The 25,777-nt window shown below is 34.6% G+C and overlaps 2 protein-coding genes across 18 annotated transcripts in view; both read left to right on the top strand.

The window, feature by feature from the left end:
• LOC105331031 (trichohyalin) overlaps window positions 1–25,777 on the top strand; it is a 53,451-nt gene that overhangs the window by 15,471 nt on the left and 12,203 nt on the right. For 11 of the 17 annotated variants that reach the window (XM_066080235.1, XM_066080233.1, XM_066080227.1 and 8 more), the window contains 21 exons: window positions 1,249–1,356; window positions 2,772–2,879; window positions 3,775–3,852; window positions 4,491–4,618; window positions 5,002–5,116; window positions 5,387–5,413; window positions 6,870–6,936; window positions 18,833–19,019; window positions 19,374–19,672; window positions 20,065–20,548; window positions 20,656–20,706; window positions 21,055–21,138; window positions 21,245–21,351; window positions 21,687–21,855; window positions 22,151–22,315; window positions 22,484–22,612; window positions 22,745–22,920; window positions 23,123–23,228; window positions 23,316–23,462; window positions 24,362–24,463; window positions 24,575–24,751. In XM_066080235.1, the coding sequence (XP_065936307.1) occupies window positions 1,249–1,356; window positions 2,772–2,879; window positions 3,775–3,852; window positions 4,491–4,618; window positions 5,002–5,116; window positions 5,387–5,413; window positions 6,870–6,936; window positions 18,833–19,019; window positions 19,374–19,672; window positions 20,065–20,548; window positions 20,656–20,706; window positions 21,055–21,138; window positions 21,245–21,351; window positions 21,687–21,855; window positions 22,151–22,315; window positions 22,484–22,612; window positions 22,745–22,920; window positions 23,123–23,228; window positions 23,316–23,462; window positions 24,362–24,463; window positions 24,575–24,751 (3,014 nt within the window). Of the gene's footprint in view, window positions 1–1,248; window positions 1,357–2,771; window positions 2,880–3,774; window positions 3,853–4,490; window positions 4,619–5,001; window positions 5,117–5,386; window positions 5,414–6,869; window positions 6,937–15,170; window positions 15,878–18,832; window positions 19,020–19,373; window positions 19,673–20,064; window positions 20,549–20,655; window positions 20,707–21,054; window positions 21,139–21,244; window positions 21,352–21,686; window positions 21,856–22,150; window positions 22,316–22,483; window positions 22,613–22,744; window positions 22,921–23,122; window positions 23,229–23,315; window positions 23,463–24,361; window positions 24,464–24,574; window positions 24,752–25,777 lie in introns of those variants that run through there. The other 6 variants (XM_066080232.1, XM_066080228.1, XM_066080238.1 and 3 more) reach the window with 6 other exon arrangements.
• On the top strand, window positions 6,971–14,273 carry LOC136274079 (uncharacterized). Its single transcript, XM_066080244.1, has 2 exons — window positions 6,971–7,736; window positions 9,565–14,273. Exon 2 carries the CDS (start codon window positions 9,725–9,727, stop codon window positions 12,338–12,340), a length of 2,616 nt encoding a protein of 871 aa, XP_065936316.1. The 5' UTR covers window positions 6,971–7,736; window positions 9,565–9,724; the 3' UTR covers window positions 12,341–14,273.

Raw genomic sequence — 25,777 nt, 5'->3', positions numbered from 1 at the left:
TCAGAAAAATTTTAATCCAGCTTTTTCCTCATTTTCAAAATTTTCAGAGACAGAAATGTCAAAGAAATAAAGTTAAACTGGTTCCTTTAGCATGTGGGTACAAGATCTGTACCCAGAGGGATAAGGTTAAATGTAAATGCCAGAATAAAAAGACCTTGGATTCTAAATCTGACACGGGTACACCATTAAGTATTTTGGTCAACCACAACATGAACTTAGCTTGGTTTCATCTCTGTACAAATTCCCTGACCCAGAGGGAATGTGGTATGCCTGCAAAGTGTTGGTGTATAAAGTGTGTCTTAAAAAAACACAACTTAATATTAACACTTAGAATGAGTAACTTCTCTCTCGGTCATTGATATAAGATACACACTTGCAATTAACACGACAAACAGGCCTGAAAATAACACACTCTACGTGTTTGTTCATTTAAATTTTGTACGATAATCTGATTTTGGGCAGTGCAGAAGAATGTTTGTATACGGGTTAAAGAGAATATGTTATGGGGCCATCTTGGGAAAGGTTAAAATATACCAACATCGTTTCAATATGTCTGAGTACCATATATAAGTTTGTTTAAAACAGATTGGATTTATTTTGATTGGTTAAAATCACAAGGTGTAAATTTAACAAAAAAACTAATTCAACTTGTTTTATAATAACATATATTGCAGACTTTTGAGAACTTTTTATATACCTATTATATAAGATCTTTTTATGAAGAAAGTACTGCCTTAGGACCAAGGGTTGACTTTTGACACAGACTTAAATCTGATTTGATTTGATTTGAATGGGGATTTGTGATAATGGTCAAGAAATATTCAGTCTTATGTCAACCCATTGTGATGGTCTTTAACTTGGGCAGACCAGACGTTTAGTAGTGCCTGACTTTTTGAATAGTTAAAATACATTTCACTAATGTATTGTTATTTCCTATCAAAGCCTCTGTATTGACTAAATATAACCCACCTCTGTATCATCTATAAAGCATGAATTTAGAATGCATTAGCATTTTATTTAAATTATTATAACATATTTGTGATGTATGTTCATACCTTATCAATTCTTAGATGGTATTGGAATTACATATATATGAAAATATATTCCTTAGATCTTATTGTTCATGTGAAGGGTGTGGATGGAAGGACATTTATAACTGTATAAAAAAGCAAATATTGCATATAGTAAAGAAAAATTTGGATGCTAGGTTTTTTTTATGTGAATGCTAATCCATGTTGTATTTGTCAGGAAACTACCTCGACAATTTGAGGGCCAGCTACCCTCAGAGTGACACGGATACCATTAGGACCGAGGACTTTGAAAAGAAGTTCAAAAGTGCTATGGTTTACAACTCGGGTAAGTTAGGGGGAGAGAAACAGAGATCGATAAAAAGAGAGACTGGGGGATAATTATTTTAATATTTAAAATTAAAGAAGAAAGTGCAGAGGGAAAGAAAAAGGGGAGAGAGAGAAAGGAGAAATAGGAAAGAGGTCTGAAAGGAATAAAAACAGAGTAATTTTGAAGGGATATTTAAATGAGGAAGAGGGAATAGAACGTGAAAATTTATTGACATTTTATAAATATTGGATTAGGTAAGTACAAAATATTTACATGTATGTATCAATACATGTCTATGTAAATGTATCTTGCATAACAACCACTCACAGTAGCAACAAACAAATAATTCCTAACCAACATATGAATGTAGCCAATTTACTCGTTCTCTTCAACTCTTGTACCATTACCTCTTGCATGCCTTCAGATTGTAAAGCATGACCTAGTGCTTGTAGACATGACCAGGACCAAATCCTTGGGGTGGATAACTCTACTCTCATTATTAGAGAATCTTTGTTGACATATTTATAATTATACATGAATTATTCCATTTGAAAAATCTTTAGAAAAATTATTTATCAGTTACTTTTCTTAAAGATTTTTCAAAGAAGGCAGGTTGTGTAAAAGTCCATTCAAGAATTATTTTTTTTTACTGATAACGGAAGAAGTCATTACCACCCCTGGGGTGTAAGTAAAGAGTGGGTGGGGTGGGGTCATGTGTGCAAGCACCTGTTTCCTGTTACTGAATGTTTTCTTCAACTACATCTCTGGTCAGGATGTTTTACAAACATCATGACATACATGTCAAAAATTATGTATTATTATATTATCATGATCTAAAATATTCATTACATATGCACTATATGACTTTTTAAATATTACAAGTTCCATTTCTTAATGAATTTTCTGGAGTCTTTGAATCAGTGTTCCTTTGATGTTGTTGTATATTTCCTGTATAAATCAGTTGTTTGGTGGTTGTCTTGGTCTCATGTATTGGATACTGCATGCTTTCCTTTCACCAAGTATAATACATACATGTATACTCCTTCCGTATCTGAATTAATCCAGTCTTGCATCCAAACTTCTATGTATCCCTTAATGAACCCTCAGTTATAAAGTGTACTCATATAACAATTATTATATAGAAATTAATGCACATATTATGAAGAGCTCTACCTGTAATTTATTTAACAATTAGCATTAGGTTATTTATAGCAGTATGTTATAATGAAACTCTAGGAAATAAGATGGTATATATGGCTAGAATCTTTCAAATGAATAGCTATACTGCTGTAAAATATTAATTCTTTAAAATACTGGTAATTTTGGTTATTAAACAAAAATGGTCATATACAATGCTAATATGAAAAAAAAATATTAATAAAATACTTGGCTTTAAAAGATAATTAATTAATGTTGCAAGTTTCACCCTGCAGATGACTCATCCACTATGGTTCTCTCGGATGATGATAGATTGGATGATTCTCTCGATGAAAGTTTACCTCCATTCCCGAGTTGTGTTGTTGATCCACCCCTTAATACAGGTGTGCTGTGATTGCATTAACAACAGGTGTCTTACCCTTTGACCCCTTTGCCTCATTAATATTGTGATCTGCTGTAAACATTTATTTAACCCAAAAGATGTGTTCCAACCTGAGTGTAACTTTTAGCTTAATCAACTACATGTACATATCCCAATATACATAATACATAAAAAACTGATAAAGGTACATGTATCTAGCGGTGTTAATGGAAGGAATCACTGATAGTAGATACATGTACCAAGACAGTGAGAATACAGTGAGATATTTACATGGGTTTGAGTTTGTTAATCATATTTGTTAGTCAATAAATTGACAATCAATAACACGTGAGAGTAAAATCATTAAGAGGTTGTTGGGCATCATACTCTCTTTAGGACAAATTATTTGACCTCTTATTCATACAAGTTGACCATGGTAGTAGATTTATGACAAAAAAGTTGCTTATCATAGTTTTATTTTGTTTTTCTCAAGTTTGAATTTTATACGGTAGCTGTAGACATGATTTTATTTTATTTTTTATCATAGTGGTCCACCAACTGCACATGTTAGTTATTTCTGTATGTTTAATCTCTGACCAGTGTACATGTATCATATGTAATTCACACCCCCCTAGATCCACCGCCATCGAGCTTATAACTCTGACACTTTAAGCACCAATACACACATCTAACTCTGATACTTTAAGCACCAATACACACATCAGCCATAATGGATGAGACTGTCCTATCTCATATGGGCAGACTTTTTTTTACACGTTTCTTTCTTCATGGTTATTATTCCTTGGGGTCACTAACTTTAAGGTGATTTGGCAAGGTGCAAGAAAGATAACTCTTTTTCTTTATTTTTTAGGTATATTGTATGTTCTATGCTTATTTAATTGTTGGACATCTTATAGGTGCCAGATTACCAGACGTATCTGAGGAAACAGAGGCGACAACTAAACCGAGACTCAGTCTGCAAACCAAAACACTTGGTAAGAAACAGGCTGCCTTAACCAATGTCAAAGATAGCCTAGCATCTTCACTATAATGATCAAAAATAAAATACACTTTAACCTACACATTATAGATGTATATAACATTATTTTAAAAGAGATAGATCTTAGATATACACCACAAAAAGAAAAAAAAAATCATGTGCAGGTATGTTTTATAAAATGACAGTAGCTTGGATCGAGAGAGGTTTTGAAATAAGAAATATAACAAATGATTCAAATGGAGATAAAAAATTTAAAAAGTGAAATCTTAAAATTGAAAATAATTTCCTGAATTATGATGATTAATTTAAAAAAAATGAATATTTCACAAACATTTACCCCCTGTTGAAAATGTACCATATTTAAGCAAGTGTATCTTATTTATAATGATGTATCTGATGACAAACCATATACAGTATATGTGTACACCTAATATGTCTTGCAATTTTTTTGTTTAAGTTTTGCTACAATATAAGGATGTTCTGATTGTACTGAAACTATGAGAATAAGGTTAAGTTTTGTTTTCTAGCAGTACTTAAAAAACGTAAAATAAGTTACAGATCTTATGTTACATGTATATACACTGGCTGTCTATTGTATCCCTGCTTTGATTGGTTGGATGGCCTCTGTTTCAGCTGCCCTGCATCCAGCAGTCCCTGTTGTTCCACAGATGGAGAGATCCGGACGCAGTCGGAAGAGAAGAACTCCCTACACAAGCGATGCAGAGTCAGTCAGAACGGAGGAATTTGAACTCAGATTCCAGGTCAGAATTTTATAAAAGACATTTTTCTGGGTAAAGTCATTTAACTTAGTAGAATAAAAAGTTATTTTTTCAAACTCTTAAATACATGTGCATAAGGCCATAAAAAATCGATATGTAGTTTCTCGGATCAAAAAAATCCAATTATAACATGGCAGACATATTTTTTATTCAATTCTATTGCAAGATTTGAAAAGGGGAATAACTCAATTTTCATATTTAATGAAAGTCTGTTATTCCATTATTTAGTATGACAATTAATTAAATACTGGTAAATGGGGCAGCATTTGATCTGATGTGGCTGTGCCTGAAAAACATGTCAAAATATTTTTTGGCCTTAGTGCTGAACTGATATTTTTGAAAATGTGAATCATATTTTTATGAAGGATTTAATAGTACCACCCCATTCTCAACAGAGTGGTCAGGACACGGGCCAGGAGAGTGAGCCAGTTGACCCCCTCCACAGAAAAGTACGGGAAATCCTCCGAGTCTCTGCCCCATGTAAGTGTATACCCTACATATTCACACATACTAAAAGTGTTTATCATTTACATTATCACTATATATGATAAAGAATATAATACACTGTACTTATTAAAATTAAAATTTCATAACTGTTGTACAAAATCATCAAATTCCTTTTTTCATCATACTATATTTAACCAGCAGATATTCAAATGCTGAGAAATTTATCAAGACTTACATTTACTGGTACAATATATGACACCATATTGTTCTCATTTCAAGTCTTTTAATTCCACCTCATTACAGATAACCTTCAGATGTATAGAGACTTAAGTATGAACATATTTTTTCTCCAGCCTTTTAATTAATCACTTTTTTATGGTTTGACTTTACCATGGAAAAGATCACTTGTTTTAATTGGAATCTTTGAAGATTGTGTCTTGGGTTTTTTTTTTGTTCACTACACATCATCTCTGACATGGCATCATATGTATTGTCCATCCTTCAATATGAACTCATTGTACTAAATTGCCATGTGTAATACATGTATAAGGTGAATACAAGAGCTTCCTGAAATTAACATTGTTTCTGAAAAGATATCAATGATTTAAAAAAGAACAGATAATATACCCTCTTGTTATAGATATAGCTCATTGTCAGCAATTTTGATATATCTTATATTACCTACAAATACATCAATAATGATGATATATTCCTCTTCTCTCTGCTCACAGACATAGTTATCAAGGGTAGACTTATTATTGGTGAGAATAGTGTCTGCATCTGTTTGTTTATATATATTTGAAATTGTTTAACAATTCACAGTGGTTTTTAAGGTTAAGTTAATGTACAGATGAAAAGGAATTATCATATATACATGCAGGAAATGAAATATATCAAGCTACTTGTATGGGATATGCATGTCAGTAAAAATATTTTAAGAATCCTGCTATTGGCATTTAAAGATTGCCATTTTAATTCAAAGGTAGAAGATTTTTTTTATTTAAAGGAAATACAAAATAGAAATTGTGTTTGGAATTCAAAATACTCCATTCTTTTGAAGTAAAATGCAAATTCATTTGATTTCAACTTCATTCATGGACAAATTCACAATTTAACATTCGTAGTAAAATTGCATTGTATCATACTGACACTTTTTAAAACCACATATTTTAATCTGTTTATGCAGATACTTTGCCGTGAATCCACAAGTTTGAAATCTCCCTGACACATGCATGAATCATATATTTACTAGTATCTGTACTAGTATCTGTACTAGTACCTGTACTAGTTTACACTGGCACTGAGTGAATGCAGTGATCACTTTTCTGAGTGTTCATATGCAATCTTTATCATACCCCCCTCCTAAAAAAACCCTTTTTGTTGTTTCATTTATATTATTGCTGAATCAGTATCATTTTTAGTGGATTTAGAAATATTCACATTTTTTAGGAGTTTCTACGTTAAAAAAGATTAAGTCCTTTCTAACTTATATTTATATATATAAGATTCCATGTATTGACTCAATCTGCAACACAATCTCGATAAATAGTGTTTAACCAATAATGATGAGAATGCACTCTATTGCCCGCAGTGTATAGATGAGGGAAACATTTCCATTAAAATGTAGTATCATATACATGTTGAGACAACTTTTTAACTCATTTAATTAAATAAAAATTTACGTGGTAGATCTGACCTAAAATAATTACAGGTTTTCAAAGGGTTCATTACCTAATGCAATGTAGCCAGCATAGAATATGAAATCCTTCTTTTCTTGTAATTTCAGATAAATCCAAGTCTAGAAATGGTTACCATAGAAATAAAGCATATGAAAATGCCAAGTCAGAGGAAAGGTAAATTATTGACAAAACACAGTAGTCTCTTATGACAGCTGTCTTCAAACCTTTTTTTTTCTAGTATACTGTTGATAGATCATTTGCAGACCAAAGAACACTGGATTCAATTTATTGTACAATATACTTGAAATCAAATCCTTGTACGTGTCTGTACACAAGATGTCTATTGTTCCAATAGATAAATCACCGCTCCACCCTACTAAGTACTTTATTGAGGATTCTTCTTTCATCAGCTCCTGGATACAGCAGATACAGATATTTAACGCATGTAGACATGCTCTTTAACTTTCTCTCTCTACATACTCTGGTGTTGGTTTAAGTATTGGGGATAGATACTTTTAATAAGATAAGCATGACAAGTCTGTTACAGAAACTTGATATTTTAACACCAGATAGGGAAACCTTGATGAATTGATTTGAAATTCACACCTAGAGACATACATGTATCATGCTTCCAAGAATTAATACTGAATAGAAGTCGCAGTCCTCAACTCTTGATAATTTGAAATGGAATAGTAAGACAAGGGAGTCGTTGGGAACAACTTGATAAGTAACGCTAGCATTAGGTCGCTGTCAGTACTTGAATATAGAGCATACTGTATCTGTATTGAACAGCACTGTCCACCATCTAATGAACTGTTTTACGGCTTTAAAAGAGTGTGATAAACAAAGGATGGAAAAGTAAATGCCATAAAAATATACGTGACAATAATGTAAAACCTGATTCGATCTGCGTGATGGCTGGACTTCACTGAGGATGTAGAAGAATGGATGGAGGCAGTGTCCGCCCTATAACAGTAAGTCAGAGTTCTTGTTTTCTGCAGAATAATTACCTGTAGTCTTACTTTTGTCTACATATGAATTACCCATTTACATGAAATATAGATACACACAGCATTAATACAATCTAGTTGCTTTTATACTGCTAGAAAACTAAGCAGTTTCCAATGACGGTTTGCTTGCGTTTAAACTGTAAAACAAAGGAAACTGTAAGTGATACACAGATTGTAACTTTCTAAAAATAGATTCTGATAGAACTTAAATGGTTGCGCAATGATGACCCTTACCAGTAATACATGTACTGAAAATAAATTGGCAAGCAATTTTTAAAAGCAAAACAATGAATTGAATTTAAGGAACAAAATTATTTTCCAAATTTCTCAAGATTCAAGATACTTGTATGGTTATTGAACATTATAGATTTTTTTTTTAATTTATAATTCACTTTTAAATTTCCAATGCTTCATCAAAAGAAAAACCAAACACAAATTTATGAAACTTTCAAATTAAAGTACTAGTTTAAAATATACAGTCATGTAATGAATAGTATCTATTAATCCTCTAACCAAAAAATAAATAAAATCCTTCATGTTTTACAGAATATTGTATGAAGATAGTTTCATTTTTTTAAAAGTTGAGGTTAAAAGCCGTTAAATCAATATTTTAGCACCCATAAACAGTGAATGAGAGAGACACTTGTTTTATCTAATGGAGTCCAGAGTTGCTGTGTTAATAGATTTAGAGGTGAATATCTTGTGTTGACGTATCACTTAGCAAAGCAAGACTTCTCAATACTTATAGCAGTATGATATCAAATATAGATCTTTCTCTGATCAGCAGAAGTGATTTAATGTAGTTCTGGAAATGAAGATGTATTTTGTAAAATGCTTTGTTCGTTCTAAAAAAGGATAAACAGCAGGAGATGGATCTATTTGTTTGAACTAAGTACAATAATACTACTGGCTATATATATTTTTTTAATTAACCATGGACAGGTCAAGAAATCTGAGGTATAGATATCATTTATAATTTATAATTTAAAATTCAATAATTTTTATAACTGTTATAAGCAAGTTTATTGTTAAAAATGATTCTATGATTTGAATACGGGAAGTGATGATACTCTCTATCTGTAGTCAATGTTGTCACATACGGGGTTCTCATTATGAATTACTGTGGTTTCATCAATATTCGTTTAATACCAATTTTCGTGGATTTCATTGTCAAGTTGATCCACGAAATTAAATGTTTATTGAAGTTCAATTTCAACTAACATTTTGTATTGATAGGATCAATGGCCACGAAATTACGTATCCTTGAAACTGTGGTTTTCAGAAAATCCACGAAAATTGATACCCACGAAAATTAATGAAACCACAGTAGTTGTACAGCGGTTTCATTATCTTCAGAAGTGTGTTTTGACGTAAATCACAGTCCCTGTGACTAATGGACTCATTGATTTCTGTAGATCACCAATGTTAGAATACTGTACAGTAGTAGAAAGTGATTGGTTAGTTAGTAGGCTATTGACTTTCACTGTGGAAGTTTTCACTCACGGAATTTAAAGATTCTGGAGAGGTTTTTTTTCCCCCCAATTAACAATGATAACCCAACATCAGGCCAAAATGTGGATGCTGTCACAGTAAGTTTGAATATAAGAAACCGAAAGCTTTGTATCACCACCTTAGTAATTATATCAATATTCATTGTTGTTTTCAAAAGTGTATTGAAGATATCTAGAATTAGTTAGGCTGGGGAAATTACTCTTTAACTTTTTATGAATATCATAATAAAAAGCTTAATTTCTGTTGATTATCTTATTAACAAAATACCTTTTTTTTTCAGAAGACAAAAGTATGCTTTTGAATTGAACTCATTGTCTGAAGAGTGCAGCAATGAAATAAAATACAGAGATGTACCACGGCAAAGGCTGTATGGATGTTCATTTGATTACAGTGAAGAAGATGAACTGGATTCTATTTGGCAGAACAAATTTGGATTAGACATGTCCAGTTCAAGTAGTGCAGGAACTGGCCCACCCTCTCTGTCTAGTGGCTACACAGTGAATTCAGGAAGACAGACTCCAGAGCAACCTCTGTCTGAGTCCAGAACCACGTCTGTCTCTAGTATACGCAGCGAGTTATCTGAGCTAACTACAAGCCCAGCAGCCTCTCCCCAGATCAGGCTTCATAACCCTTTTCTGGAAAAACTACTGGTGGATTCAGCTACCTTACAGGGCATGAATTTGATGACTGCAGATCAAGACCGTCATTGGAAAAGACAGGTAGAGATGAACAAAAACTACAATAAAAAGTCTTCAAAACTTCGGGATCTGGTTTTACCTGAGGAAGAACAGGAGCAGTATCCATTTGCCAAACACACTTTTAACAAGAAGCCAGAAATCATTAGCAGTAGTTCAGAGATTTCTAGTGGTTCCAGGGATTCAAGTCTTAGCCCACTTGATTCTCTGAATTTTACTAGGAATAATGATTATCTGAGACATGGATCCACAGCTAGCTCACAGTTGAGTGAGGATTTTTCAAGCACTGAGACTGGTACAGGTACCAGCAGTTGTTCCTTTAACACAAGCTTTTCTTCCAGACAGTCCACTGCAAGTAACTATCCTCCATCCCCAGATGTATGTCACACAAGCCCTGCGTTTCCACAATCATTTCAACCATACAATATGCCAAATCCTAGAATGTTTTCCCAATATTCTTTTAATGAACCAGACCAGATTTTGTATAATCTTGGATTTGGGAACAGACCAGAAACATATCTTCCTGAGAGATTTGCTCAAGATTGGTACAAAAAAATTCAGCAGACAAATATTAACCAAGCCCAGCAACAAACAGAGAGACCTTTTATGGAACCCCACATTTACGAATGTATGGGAGTGTCATCACCTAAACAGGCAATCCCACAGTTTAAAAGTCAGCATGATAGTCAGAGTACTGCTGCAAAAGCTAAAAGGGAGCACAGGAAAATGCAGCAATTTTCTGTGCAGGCAAAAGAAAATTCAAATACAAAAATATCTGGTGAACAGTTAAGTGTGAGTAAATTGTTTGACCTTTTAAAAAGGGAAAACCAGCACTTTTTTAAAGAATACAACTCCTTTAGTACAAAAGATTTGAGAAGAAAACAGTTTGCCAGTCATCGTCAAAAGTCATTACCAACTTATTTGGAGACTTTAAATGAAGAAGATGAAGGTCGTACCAAATGTGGCCTTAAAAAGTCAAGCAAAATGGAAAGAGTTTTAGAAACCGAAAGCAGTTCTTCTGAAGAAAAGTCTTATAATGTATCAATGGAAATCAATTCCGATGTGAGTGATTCAGGGAGCAGCAACCTGGAACTTCAGGAGAACAATATGAATGACCAGTTGCAGAAGAAACATATTGTACCAAGCATTTTAATCTGTCAGAGTCCAGTGAGAGACACTTTTGAATCCAAAGACAGTTTAGAAGTAGCTAATATTCTGTCAACAAGTGAAGAGGACAAAAACATGAGACAGAACAGTTATAGGACAGAAGTTCATCTAGAACCAGCCATGCTCTCAATGGTGCTACAGGATGCTGAAAGTACCAGGTCCAACCAACTGTTAACAGTTATGAGACCCAATGGAAATGGAGAGTATTCAGACGACAGACTTCATCCGACCTCACCATCTTCAGCCTCTTCTATCTCACCTTGTCCTCTCTCTCCAGTAACCGTCATTGAAGTGAATTTAGACAATCAGAATGACAGTATTGACACAGAGGAAGGAGTTAACTCGAATCACAGCAGGGACAACTCATTGGACAAAGAGAGTAGCTCAGGGGACAACCAAACAACGTTGTCACTTACAGCTGGGAAGCAACAGAAAGGAAAATTAGCAGGAGCAGTTTCTTCTTCATTAGCAAATTACTCAAACTCTCCTGTCACAAATGAACTGAATTTGGTGAAGTCTGTGTTACCCTCTTCACATGAGTCCTCTATGCAACCCTCTTCTAAAATGTGTGAGGCTTTTGTTCAAACAGAGGACAAAAGCTTATCACCCTTGCTCAGTTTAAAAGACTTGGATGATCTACTGAAACAAATCACCAATGGTGAAAATGAATACTTCTATGTTGCAGAAGACAAGGAAATTCAATGTGATTTGATCAAAGACAGACAATACACAGATGCCTTAACTGAAAGCAATGAAGACACCTTGGAACTGTCTTCTGTTGCTCAAACTGACAGAATCTTGGATGATTCTGGATCTATCACAGGGAGCTTTTTTGAGATGCCTAACATTGATAGCATTCCAGACACCAGCTGTGTGAGTGTTGAGGTTCAGACAGACCAAGATTATGGCTGTTCTTGTGGCAAGAACATAAATAAGGGAGGGAAAAACAACTCCAATTGCAAGTCATTCTTGGGACTGTCTGAGGGGTCCTACAATGTTAAAAATGAAGCTAACTTCTCCAGGATTTTTTCAGCAAGTTTCTGTGATAGTATTTCAGATGATGAGATGAACAAAAGAGGTCAGGGCAGTTTTCTATCTCCAGAAAGTTGTAATTATAGTCCATTAGAAGTCACTCTTGATCGACTAGAAAGTAAAGCTCAGCACTGGAAAGCTATGATTTCTCATAACCTTTAATTGAAAAGACCATCATGGATTTTATTGAAATGGTTTCTGTAAAATGATTTGCTGTAGGTGGATATATACAGTTACAATAGAGAAATCATTCTTATTACAGAACATATTAGATTACAAACACTTCCTGCAAAGACCAATGACATTATTTTCATATAAATATTTTTGCCTTATTTGATGTGTTGTTCTTTGGTCAGCAATCATTATGAGTACAAATATCCAGTGGTTAGCCTTCACTTGATAGAACCTGTCCACAGTGAAGTCTTAATTGTCCTAAGTAATGAACTGGTTCTTTAGGACCCTGGTAACCAGATTAGGAAGAAAACCTCAGTGGGAATACCTCCTTAATCTGTTGTTAGCCTGGGAGAGCTGTGATTGATTCCTCTACTTTTATCTTAATGTGCTGGACAGATCTGTGTTTTTCATTGTTGTTAGTTGATACCTGTGAAATGTCCACATGGCATATAAACTTTATTTGATTTGTCAACATTTTAATTTTCAAACTGAACTGTTTCTGTCTCATTTTTTTTTCAATCTTAGTATAGTTAGTTGAACATTGATGTAAAGTCTGCATGAGAACGCGGGCATGTTAAGGCTTCCCGATGCGATATGTAGAAAGTCACTTGTCTGTACTTCATACGATATGACGTCATAATTAACTTTGACGTCACGATCTGCATTCCTGTCGATAGTTCTCAGGGAATGTATCTTAACGTTAAAAGTGAATTATATCAAACCAGTATAATACCGCATGTTTCCTTTATATAGATGCTGCAGTTAATTCTAGACGTACAGAATTCATTCATATTAAAAACCAGTATCAAATAATTGGCAGTTTTAAAGCTTCGTTTTAAGTAAAAGACTATTTATAAACTAGTGGTTTGGAGACTCTCCCTGCTACGTGTAAACAACTGAATGAAGAAATTTTAATGCATGTAAAACCAGCTTGGCGCAGGTGAAAGATCAACACAATTTTAAAATATTTTACGTAAAATTGGTAGAGAATATAAATACCAATGTGAATCGTGCTGCGGAAACCTGCGGATTTACCCAAATTTTTTGTAAATCGCTTTTGATTAGTAAAAATGTGCATTATTTTGATGATTTTGTGGAATGTTTCAACAATATCTTCTATAAACGAAATATCTATTTCTTTCCCAAGCAAGAACTTCAAAGTTTATGACTTAACAAAGGATTTTTCTTAAAAATATGTATGATTTAATGTCATTAATCACCTGCGCCGATGCGTTTTAACTAGATCATTTGCAATATTAGGATTCGCCTGTCACGTGATTACGAAGTACATATGACGTCACAAAAATGCATCAAATATAATGTTTAACATCGATGTCAATAAATATAACATAGATTTAAAGAAATACTCCTGGTAAAATTATTTTTGCCATGAATCAAATAATATCGTTTTCCAGCCGTATTTTAGCATCGGGACGCCTTAACAATGCTGCGAATAAAATTAGTTATTCAGGTCTAATCAGGAGTATACAAAGTTTTATCATGGGGGTGTACATTTATTTCATTGGACCTGAGGTCAAAGGGTGGACAAAATACAATCAAGGGCATGCCCTGTACACCAAAGTTAGACCTGGGAAACTAGTATTTCTTGTGTTACATGTACCTACATTATTGGTAGGATTGAGTTGTACAGCCTAAATGTTTGGTGATATTATGTTTAAGAGAGTTGTGTAAATGCTTGGAACTGAGGATATCAGATATTACTCAGTAGTGGCGATAAATTTATTTCTGTCAATGCATGTATTATATGTCAGCATTAAGTCAAATTATTTCAGGAATATTTAAGACTGGATCTTATATAAGAGACATAATTGATATGTTTATGTGTGTATTAAATTGTTGTTATATATATATCTCACTTCTGTCTTTGTTGCCCTGTGATTTTTTTAAACGATATCTTTTACGTTTTAGGAAATTACGTCACAATGAATATCACAAAATGTATGAACTTTATTAAACATGATTGCCTGTTTTTCTGATTTTTGGAATGTCAAGTACATTTGTGTAAAAAATAAATTTTTCAGAATGAATGTTTGGTTTCATATATACTAATTTAGACAGTTTTCCCCTTCATATATATGTATAGCAATGTTTTTCTCCCATTTATTCTACTTTTGCTAGTTTATTATTACCAGAGTTTTATAGATTTTAATTGAAAGGAGTCTGAGTGGGGCTCACAGGCTTGCATCAAATGTCAGCTATTTATTCCTGTGTATGTTATGGTACAAAATTGTAACACAGAAATAGATACCTCATTCTTTTTGTTATTAACGGTCTTTCTACAGAATATAGGTAATACAGGTAATTGTTTCTTATTTTATCGTGGCTATTGTGTATTTTTATCCTGTAATGAACGCTGGTTTAATTCTTAGTGTTAGTATTGTCTATCATATATCCCTGTGATGACACGGCACAAGTTAGAATGATAAATGACTTTGTAATTAAACAGTTATTAGACTAATTAACATTAAACATGGAAGAAAATAATTTTTCAAAACTAGATTGTGATCATTGAGACAAAGAATTAGAGATCTGAGGATTCTTGCTGTGTGCTATCAGTTCTCATGGCTGAACAGTGTCGAATAGTAACCATGATGAAAAAACAATAGGGGTATACAGAAGTTTGATTGCTTTAAAGAATGTTGATAGTGTACCCCCAATACAAGTGTTATGTGTCCTGTTGACAGAGCATATCTTTGTCCCATGGTCTGCTTCACCGAACAATAAAATGTCCGATTACAAGATACTGTTCCTAATTGTTCAAATATATTCAGATATTAATTCCTGAAGAACGGGATCCCTATTCTGAGAGGGGATGGGGTGTTTAGTACAGTCATTAATTTCAGACTTGGTGTTTTCTTAATGAAATGAAAACTTGGGAGGTTTTGGAGGCATGTTGCTTCGAGTCAGCTCCTGTGGCTATTGGATGCCTCTCTTGACAAAGGGGCACCTTGTGTGAATTTTGTATCCATATGTACCCTTAATGTCTGTTGACGCAGGAGTTAGTCTTAGTAGGGACGTTCTGTCTAAAGACCTTATCTACAGAGAGATGGATTTTTGTGTCTTTATTCTAATCTACTCGTAAATATAGCTGTTCCACAATTTACCTATTGACAAGAACATATTAAATTTTTCTGTGTATGCTCTTTGATACAAGGGATTTCACTTCAGAACATCCATGAATTTCTTCTAAAGGATCCTGTGAAGTGTTTATTCAATTGGAGCGCTTTGTTTAAAGTTGACCTATGGTTTCTCCTTTGCCATGTACAAAATAGTTTTTGGATTAAACTGAAGTTTGAGTGATGTAGAGTATATGTAATGAAGCCTGTCTTTGTATGAGAATTGTGGAATTTTAAGCATGGAAATTCTAGTAAATCAATCGCCAGACGAGTTTCTGACCACGCTCAGACAGTCCTTAAAACGAATGCAGAACATTCGACAGGCAGAGCACACTATAAGTTTGAGATTCCGTAGCTCTTCCCTAACAGACCTCTCAAAAATTAACAGGTAAGGCTAATTTACTGCACTGTATGTTAATATTGCAGGCTGAAAAGATTTTAATTTGCCCAATTTGAAGCAAATCGTGGTCATTCGGAGTAGCAAATAGCTATAGGACAAAATAAAAAACCTTATTTTTTTCATCACCACTTCCTTACTCTCATTAAGTATACAAACATGATATATTATATTGTTTTATGTTTGATTTTAAAACTAGAATCCAGATCCCAATTTAAGACGAAATAATAAAATTGATCATAACATTTTGGCAAACAAATTCTTTGTTCGCTATATTATAATCTATGTATTGTTCACTGAAGATAAATATATAGGAATATAACACTTAAATCATGTCCATTGTCAAGTGATGATATCCAAATTAAAAACACAGTGCAATGTATTGCATGTACAGAAAATGGTAAAAGGACAATGTGCGGTATGGTCAAATATTTGCCCCCGATTTCAACCAATTTTTAAAAAGTATCTTATAAAAATCAAATCTTCATAAATCATTGTACAGAGGATGACTATCACTTTAATCTTGATTTTAGTCATCATTGCTCATTCGTTGTTTATCTATGACGTCACCTAAATGACCTAATTCCCACAAATTTGCAAACAAATAAAAATATTCTCATTTTTGTTTTATATTTTGCATTCGGAAGTATAGAGCGCAAGTCTGCTCAAGTACGATTTTAACATGTTTTTCTCCAGATAGTTATACACAGCATACTAAAAAATGCTACTTGAGCAAGCCTGCGCTCAATGTTTCCCAGTCGAAAACCATCGGAAAACACCCATATTTTGCTACAAAACATCAATTTATAATAATAAGGCAATCTTCATAACGTCATTTCTACAGTATAACGTCACTGTAGTGATAACATTTTGCATCATTATTTTCAATATGATTTAACTATCTTTCACCTTATTTTTTAAGCTCTTTATACATGTAAAACTTTGATTTTGGGGGCAAAAAATGCATAATACTGCACATAGTCCTTTAAATGGATGTTCAGTACTAAAAGTATTAAATGTATATGCAGTACTATCCCTTCAAAATTATCTCTTTTAAGTCCCCTACAAAAATATATTTATGTATCATGAAGTAGAACTTTGATCCAATTGTAGCTTCTTCTCTGTATCAAACAGAACAATGACTATGCTGCATGTAAAAAACTGTCAATGATAAAGTCTAAGAGGTTGACATGAGAAAATGGAATCCTCCCACAAGATTTCTATCTGATTGAGGCAGTGTCATGGTGATTTGGGTGGCTGATAAAGAGGGAGACAAAGGGAGACACAGTGTATAGGCTTCAGCAAGTTAATTCTATTGTCATGTCTATTGTCAGGTAGCTGCCATACAGTATTCATTATAACTTATTAATTAATTAGCGGCATCTAACTCTTGGCTAGGTGTGGGATGGGATAAGCTGTCAGTTATTGTCTAGTGATGGAGATAGAAATAGGAGACTGAGAGGCAATATATGTGTTGCAATTTGACGTACAGTGAAATTGATTTTTACAGTTCATTAATAACTTCAACAGCAATGTCACTTAAACTGTGCATTACTTGTACATGTATTAACTCCATGATTCATTAGTTCACCTAAAGTTTAATGATATGTAGGTTGCAGTTCTTTCATTTTTATATACATGTATAATTATCACCTTTAAAGGTATTTTCTTTTGTATTCCTTCAACCAATCATTGGCCTGTGTTTCCAATATTATCAACTTTGTTGATCTGTCTGTCTTTCTGTTCATGTTCATGTTTCTTTTGATGAATGACATCTGTAATTCATCAGATAGTAGGGATTTGTTAAGTGTATTTTAAAATTAAATCATATTTTATTTATTTGATTACATTTAATTAATTCCATAAGTATAGAAACCAGGTTTAAAAAAAATTGTATTTGTGGTACAGTTATTCTAAGGTATCATTTGTGGTTGCACACAATGGTGTTTTGCAGTGATTTAAAATGTGAATAACTTTGATGCTTTTTAATGTGGTCAAAATCAATAAAGTGAATAGAAGCACTTAGGAAAAATTAGAGATTAGACAAAGGGAGAGTACTTTGTAAAGTATGGGCTGACTTTTTTATTGTTACATTTTGTGTTGAAGGTTATACATATTACAGGGCAAAATTCAAAGTTAAAGTTTATAATGCAATTTTTGAAGGACAGTTTATTTAATTAACACCTTTAGTTAGTCAAGGCTTCACGATATAAGGCCCTGTGGTCTAGCTAAAAGTAAAAAAAATGCCTAGTAATACTTATTTAAAAACTCACTGGAATAAAACATAGATCTACACTGATCAATGCCATTGCTCAATGATTGTGAAATTTAGCAACTTAGCATATCATATCACCAAAATGCTTTTAAAAAGGGATTTTCAAACATGATATGGTGATGTCAGATGTATGATTAAGCTTGTATATTGTACATATTGATCCTATGTTTATAGAATTGGATGCTCCATTGCTTTCTCATTCACTAATAAGCTCTCCTGGAAGTAAAGCAGCATTTTGATTAAATATTGAACCTCTTTCCACCCCAGACTTCAACTTGTCACCAACCTAATATGCTATCAGACAATCCAATCCTATCATACTGAAACTCTAGCTGTCCCGGTGATTAGATGGATTTTACAGATAGTCATTTAAATATCACAGGCTGTATGCTATCTAGGTCTTTGGAACCAAGTAGATTCCAATACATAGGTAAACTAATTAAAGAGCAACAAGACAAAGCATTAACTAGATGATTTGATTCATGCCATACAGGATGGACAAAGTGTTTGGAAATGCAGTGTGGAGGTTATAGGTGCATTCATCATGTTTCCACACTGTGACAGCGTTTTTAAAGCTTGATCCACAATATATACACTACTGTATCTATGAGGATTGATTTGTTGCAACATGAATAATTGACGCTTATTAATCAGCTCTGATTTGTTTGTAGGCCGGTCACCAAGAAAGCCCAGCCTGACGGCAAAGAGGCCAGGTTAAGCAGGGAGGAACTGGCACAGGAATCCGAGCGGATTCAGAGGGAGATGGATGACAGAAAATCCAAGGGACCTCCAATCCGTCGGGAGGAGAAATCCCCCACCCGCACTGCCATGAACCTCTCAACCTCAGCTATTAATAGGGTCAGTGTTAAGTTGCTAAAAATGTGCTTTTTATGATGTAATTGGACATAAGTTTCTGTGATATCAATACTTTTTTGCAGTCTGTATAAAAGACCTTCATATTTTGTGCAAATAAGGATAAAAGGTGATGACTTGCAAAAAATTTAAGTAATAGTCCATGCTTTGAATATATAAGAGCATCTTTAGACTTTTGTCATTAATTTTTGTAATTCTCACTGTGAAAATTCATACTAGCTAGAGACTGAAAAATCACACTGCTGATATAATATAACTAAACATTAATTCCCAGTCAGAGCTAGAGTATAAAGTTTTAAAGCATGTTTCTGTATTGTTAATCTTCTTGTTTTTATACAGTCTCCATCTTATGAAGAGCTGAGATCTCAACTACCTCCGGGCTGTCCCACCTCCATTACTGGCAGATTCAGCCCCTCCCCCCAGGAGAGGGGCGCCACTTCCTCAAGTCCCTCCCCAGCCAGACAGAGGACTGGGGAGGAGGAGGGTCGTCCGATGGAGCTGGATGGTCTCCCTAGTTCTCCCCGCGACTTTATAAGGAGGCCCAGCTCACCTGTGGAACGGTCCAGGAAGTACTCTGATGTACAGAATCCAAGCACTGCACTCAGGAGCTTTTCACCAGACAGGATGGCTGATATCCGGTAAAATTTTGATAATTTTCATGCAATTTCATGCAAACCATCTCTCAATATTGCAGACTGAATACTGATTCAGAAGAATTTTTTTCCTAGAGGCTAATTTTCTGGAAAGTAATAATGATAAGTTAGTGGGGATTATGAATTTGAGGTTTAGTAAAAAATCACCAACTTTTAAGCTACCATCACCAGTGATGATTTGTACAGCATATAGATTATGTTTACTATAAACTGAATGTCAAGAAAACAGCTGCAGAGAAAATAACAAATTATCTAATGTAATATCACTTTGTTCAGAGAGTAATTTTTTCTAGATAAAGAACTGATCTACCATTACATGCCTGTCTTTTTTGCTTTGCATGAATATTTTATAGAACACAAGTGTATATCATTAATAGAATGGATTCTCCAACTATGACAAGTTCTCCAAGAGAAAAGAAAACTCGTGCATCTGACAGAGGAGAACCAGTCAACCTGGAACAACATCGAGAGCCTGAGCGCAGTCGACAACTGGTTCGTCCTAAATCACGAAAACCAATCGACAGATATGATGACCAGGATAGTGATTTTGGTGAAGCTATGGACAATTCTTTGTATGATAGGCCTAACACTAGTCAGACATTTAATCCCATTACCAGCTCCCCTATAGACAGGGGGAGAACTCGCAGCAGACGCTCAGATGCCTACGAAAAATCAGAACAGCCAATGAGCAGGAGTCTTTCAGAGAGACCTTCGTACAGTCGGTCACTGTTTCAGAATGAGAGAAGTCAGACTTCCCCTGAGAGGCCAAGATCTTCACATGAAGGGCCAAATGATTCTTTGGGACGAATCAGTCCTATACTTAATGGCAGGGGCTCTCCGAGGGCTACAGAAGAAAAATTGGTAAGTATATAAAAAAGCCTTTGCCATTTTGTAGGAATTTCTTTTTAAGAAATATGACAACATCTTGATACAGTGCTTGTATTCATGAATTTCTTGGCATTTTTCAGTCTGTTTCATTCCAAGATTATCCTCCGCCAGCACAGGAAGAGGGAAGAAAAGTAAGAAGGATGAGAATCATGAGATATAGTCAGAAAAACTTGTGTGAACTATTCAATACTTATTACGGAGGCCGGGTGGTCCACAAATTAACCATCAGATCTGCCTTTAACTTTAACATAAGATATTTTTGTCCATTTACTAACATTCAGTAAAGAAAAAAATCCAAAATTTTAACTTTAAATTATATCTGTTTCCTACATCTTTATACAGAGTTCTTCTTCTTAGGGAGATTTAAATAGTCCAAGAATGGCCACAACCATTGAGCCCTCTTAAGATACTGTCTCCTTATTCCGAAACATGTTTCAATGGTTATGTTGTAATTTCCATTGAATTCTTTTGTCTTGTAGTCCCCATCCTATTTAGATCTTGCCTACAACAAGGAGAGGCCCTCTTTTCGTTCAGAGTGGATTGCCCAAGGATTGCCATCCAGAGTAAGAATGGTTAAATTTTGGTTAAAAAATGATCAATCCTGACAAGCCAATAAAAAATTGTTTGTCAAATATCTGTCGGTATTGTTTAAACAAATTTAATTTTTAGCAGCCAGACAATGAGAATGAACCAAAGTCCTTCAAGAGAGCGTTGCATGATGTGAGAACGGCAGAGAAACAGCTGAAGGAGATCAAAGCCCTGACTGAAGATGCTAGGTGTGTACTGTAATGTAGCTCAATAACACACCAAAAATATAACCTTTGTCAGTTAGAACTACATGTATAATGGGAAAGAAGATGTTGATGGAGGTTATTAGGTTTTCTGTAAAAAAATCTTTTATTTAAGACTATTTCATTGTGGTTTGCAGTAACTATTTTTTGCAACAGAGCCATCTATTTAAAGAAACATGAAACGATTGGTTCATGGTTTAAAATACTTTTGTATTCATTGGAAGCCCTAAATTTTCTCATATGAATAAACATTTCTTTGTAGGACATGTATTTTGTTTTTGTTTGTTTGCTTTTTATGCATTGTCTGTGGTTTGATTCAGGACACAGCTAATGCTGACCGAGTTTAAGAGGGACAACAAACAGTGGGACTATGAGAGGATGAGTGAGGACCTCAACAGGCGCAAGCGGGAGCTCAAGAGCTACGAGGACCAGCTCAGGTCCAGGACCGGTGACATCTTACAGATGGACCAGTCCCGCCTGGACGACAAGGTTAGAACCACATTCCAATCTTGCTTGTTTTTAATGACTACTCCAGAAGGGTCTTGTATGCTTCTAATGACAAAGTCTATCTGTATAGGAATTGTCTATTTGATGTAGATATGCTTCTTTGTAAGCTCTTGGTTATTCACATTCTTTTCATTTATGTCCTGTTTGTAATACAAGTGGTCAGATTATGGCAGACAGATGATAGAATTCAAGGTTACACTGAAATACATGCATAACATCTGAATATTGATGTATTGTACTGAAGAACCCGGTGATGAATGATCTGTATTGTTTGCAGACCTTGGCCCTGATCCAGGAGAACGAGAGTCTGAAGCACCGACTGAGACAGGCAGACGGGGTGGAACTGGAGCGAGACGAGCTGGTCCGGCAGCTTGAGATGGCCAAGGAGGACCTGTTCAACGAGCAGAAGCAGGCGCGGCACAAGACAGAGGAGCTCAAAGACGTAAGCTGTAAACTGTCTATTTGTTACTAAAGTAGTATCCATGATTCTCCTAAAACTGCTTCTTCCTTTAACACATAATCAAGTACTGGAGTTAGTATTTAACAATTTTATTGCTGACACTTCAACTTATATGGATTATTTAGAAAAAATCATTTATTTTTTCCACAGGAAATAGAAAACCTGTCCTGTCAGTTAGAGGAAATGAAAGGTCCATTCCCTATGATGGATCCAAGGAGAATCAAAGAATTAGAGGATGCACTGACAAAAGTGGAGCATGACAAAACCAACCTAATCAGGGTAAAATAGAGTTATCTTTCTTTATACTCAATCATAACCTCAGTGGTAAATAAACTTTTGCTTAATATAAAGGCAATTACTAACACAATTAATGCAGTGATATATGTAATAATGATTTGTCTAATGCTGTAGGATAAAGCCGAGCTGTATGAGGAGCTTCAGAAAATGTCTCAATCCTCCAAGCCCCAGTACCGGCCTCTGTCCGGGAAGGCGGAGGAGCTGAGGGCACACCTGGACAAGGTTTGTGTGGAACTAGCAGACGCCAAGGAGAAGAATGGAAAGGTGGAGGAGACTAACGACAGACTCAGGTAAGACTATCCACTCCCCACCCCCCTCCCCCCCCACCACAGTATTCACTGCTTAGTCTTCAACCACAGGATGCAACTTGATGCTCATACAGAGACTGAGAACTGACAGATATTTATATGATTTATACAATTCAGCAACAAAGTGTATTTTTGTTTTAGATTAAAACTAAAACTACACTTAAAGGAGTGATTCTTATTTTAGGGAGCAGATTGGTGAGTTAAAAAGGCAGTTAGAAAGGGAGAAAACTCTGAAAGATGGTCTCTTGGATGATCACAAACATACTCTACAGACACTCAGGAAAGAGATGGTAAGAAAAGGAGTCAGACCTTATAAGAACTGAATTCATAACCATATCTGTGTCTTTATCACATGGTCCAATCATTGTTTGTTATAGGACACAGCCATGGTTCAGATGAGAGAGAACATGTTCCTGGAGAAACAGAAGGCGATAGAGAGCATGAGAGAGGACCTTGACAAAGGGAGGTCAAAAACCGAGGAGAGGCTACAGCGGGCGGTCATCGATCACCAGAAGATCCTCAAGGTACTGTAAACTCCTTAACTTACAGTGGTACTTAGTTCTGTGATTCCTCTGCGGTGTACCAAATCGCAAGAATATAAAATCGCAGGAATATAAAATCAGAAACGTTTTTGTATTTTCCTATCCAAATCTGTCAAAAAAAAAGACAGATTTTAAAATCTGGAATGGATACATCTCTCATTTTTATGCCATTTATGGGAATGTTAATTCCACGCCTTTGATTAGGAATTTAAAGTATGCAATGTTTCTTACAGACCAAAATATTGGCATATTTCAAATTCAAAATAGGATTTACTCCCTTGAAATATTATGAAATGATGTATGTTTCTTTTATTCACAGTACATAGAGGTAAAAAAAAATTACATACCAAATATCTTGTATATAATATCTATAATCAACTAAGATAATACCTTAGTTAACTTTATACAGTGACATACATTATTGCACTCAATAATTAAAAGGTAACTGTATTTACATTTATTGATTAGGGTTCTGTCAATAGGCATTGTTATAGCAAGGCATTGTTCACCATCTGTAATTAAAACCTTTACTTTCTTGTATTATGTGTATTTATGCTTCTATACCTAATTTATTCTACTTCAATATCCATTTCTTAAAATTTTGAAGCACCTTCTTCTGATAATGTCAACATTGTTGAGTTGATAGCTTTATTATGTTATGGATGAATTCAGTGAAACATTAAAAAAGAATCCTTCACATCTTTCACCATGCATTTGCTTTTAATAAATATTCCACCCCTCCTTATCATGTATATTACAGTCACTCACTACAAAAATATTTCAAAAGCATTTTGTTCCATGAATGAGAAAAGAATGATGTTCAGTTTTTTGTTGAGATGTAGAGTAGGCCATCAATTAACTTTTAATTTTTTTTTTTGTAGCAAAAAGAAGAAGAGGTTACCTCATTGATAGACGTTGTAGGGAAACTAGAAAAAGACAGGTCCCTGTTAGAAAGGAGGATCAAAGATGAGACAGAGCAGAAGGTGGGTATTTATTGTCACTCTGTTCAGGTATCACCAAATAAGTTCAGTCAATTCTTTTTGCTTTGATCCCAGTGACAGTAACATGAATGATTGACTTTGTGAATCCTAAAGGTACAAGAGGCTCTAAAACAAGAGAAGATGAAGCTCGAGAAAGACCGGGAGTTTCTGATGATCAGGGAGAAGGAACAGAATGAGAGTCGTCAGACACTGAAGGATCTAGCTAATGAATTGGAGCAGGAGAGACAGCACAAGGGCACCCTAATAGAGAGGATCAGTCAGTTAAACAGGGTAAGTGAGGATCAGTCAGTTAAATAGAGTAAGAGAGAATCAGTCAGTTAAATAGGGTAAGAGAGGATCAGTCAGTTAAATAGGGTAAGAGAGAATTGGTCAGTTAAATAGGGTAAGAGAGGATCAGTCAGATAAGTAGAGTAAGAGAAGATCAGTCAGTTAAATAGAGTAAGAGAGAATCGGTCAGTTTAATAGGGTAAGAGAGAATCAGTCAGTTAAACAAGATGATAGAGAGTTAAAGAGAGTAAGAGAGGACCAGTGACTTAAATAGAGTAAGAGAGGTTCAGTCAGTTAAACAAGGAAATATAGGATCTATCAGTTAAACATAATGATAGAGAGTTAAACAGATTAAGAGAGGATCATTCAGTTAAATAGGTTAAGAGAGGATCAGTCACTTAAATAGGGTAAGAGAGGGACAGTCAAATAAACAGGATAAGAGAGGATCAGTCAGTTAAATAGAGCAAGAGGATCAGTCAATTAAATAGAGTAAGAGAGAATCAGTCAGTTAAATAGGGTAAGAGGATCAGTCAGTTAAACAGTGAGAGAGAATTAGTCAGTTAAACAGGGTAAGAGAAGATCAGTCACTTAACAAGGGTAAGAGGATCAGTCACTTAAGAGAGGATCAGTCATTTTAACAGTGTAAGAAAGGATCAGTTGGTTAAATAGGATAAGAGAGGAACAGTCAGTGAAATAGGGTAAGAAAGAATCAGTTATCTATGTTAGGATTGGTGTCTAAAATGAAGATGGTGTTATTTTGAATAAATTTTATTTCAAGGTTAGATATCAAGGCTAAATAAGAGCAGTTTGAAAAAGAGTGACTCCTTACTTCAAGAAATAGCAAAAAAATTCCCTCGTCATCTAGAGAGTTTACTTTTCACTGACTCATCTAAAGTGAGTTCTCCAAGGTCAGCTTCAAAAGCAATATAGCAGTTTTTGATTAGTCTCATTTGTAAACTGTTTGAATCCAGTCCAAATTCTTTCTGAGTTTTGATTATTGCTTGATCAGCACACACAATTTAAGCATGC

This window comes from Magallana gigas, chromosome 3 (assembly GCF_963853765.1).
Source record: "Magallana gigas chromosome 3, xbMagGiga1.1, whole genome shotgun sequence".
Lineage (NCBI taxonomy): Eukaryota > Metazoa > Mollusca > Bivalvia > Ostreida > Ostreidae > Magallana > Magallana gigas.
Note: the sequence above shows the minus strand (reverse complement) of the source record. Positions and strands in the feature narration are given on the sequence as shown.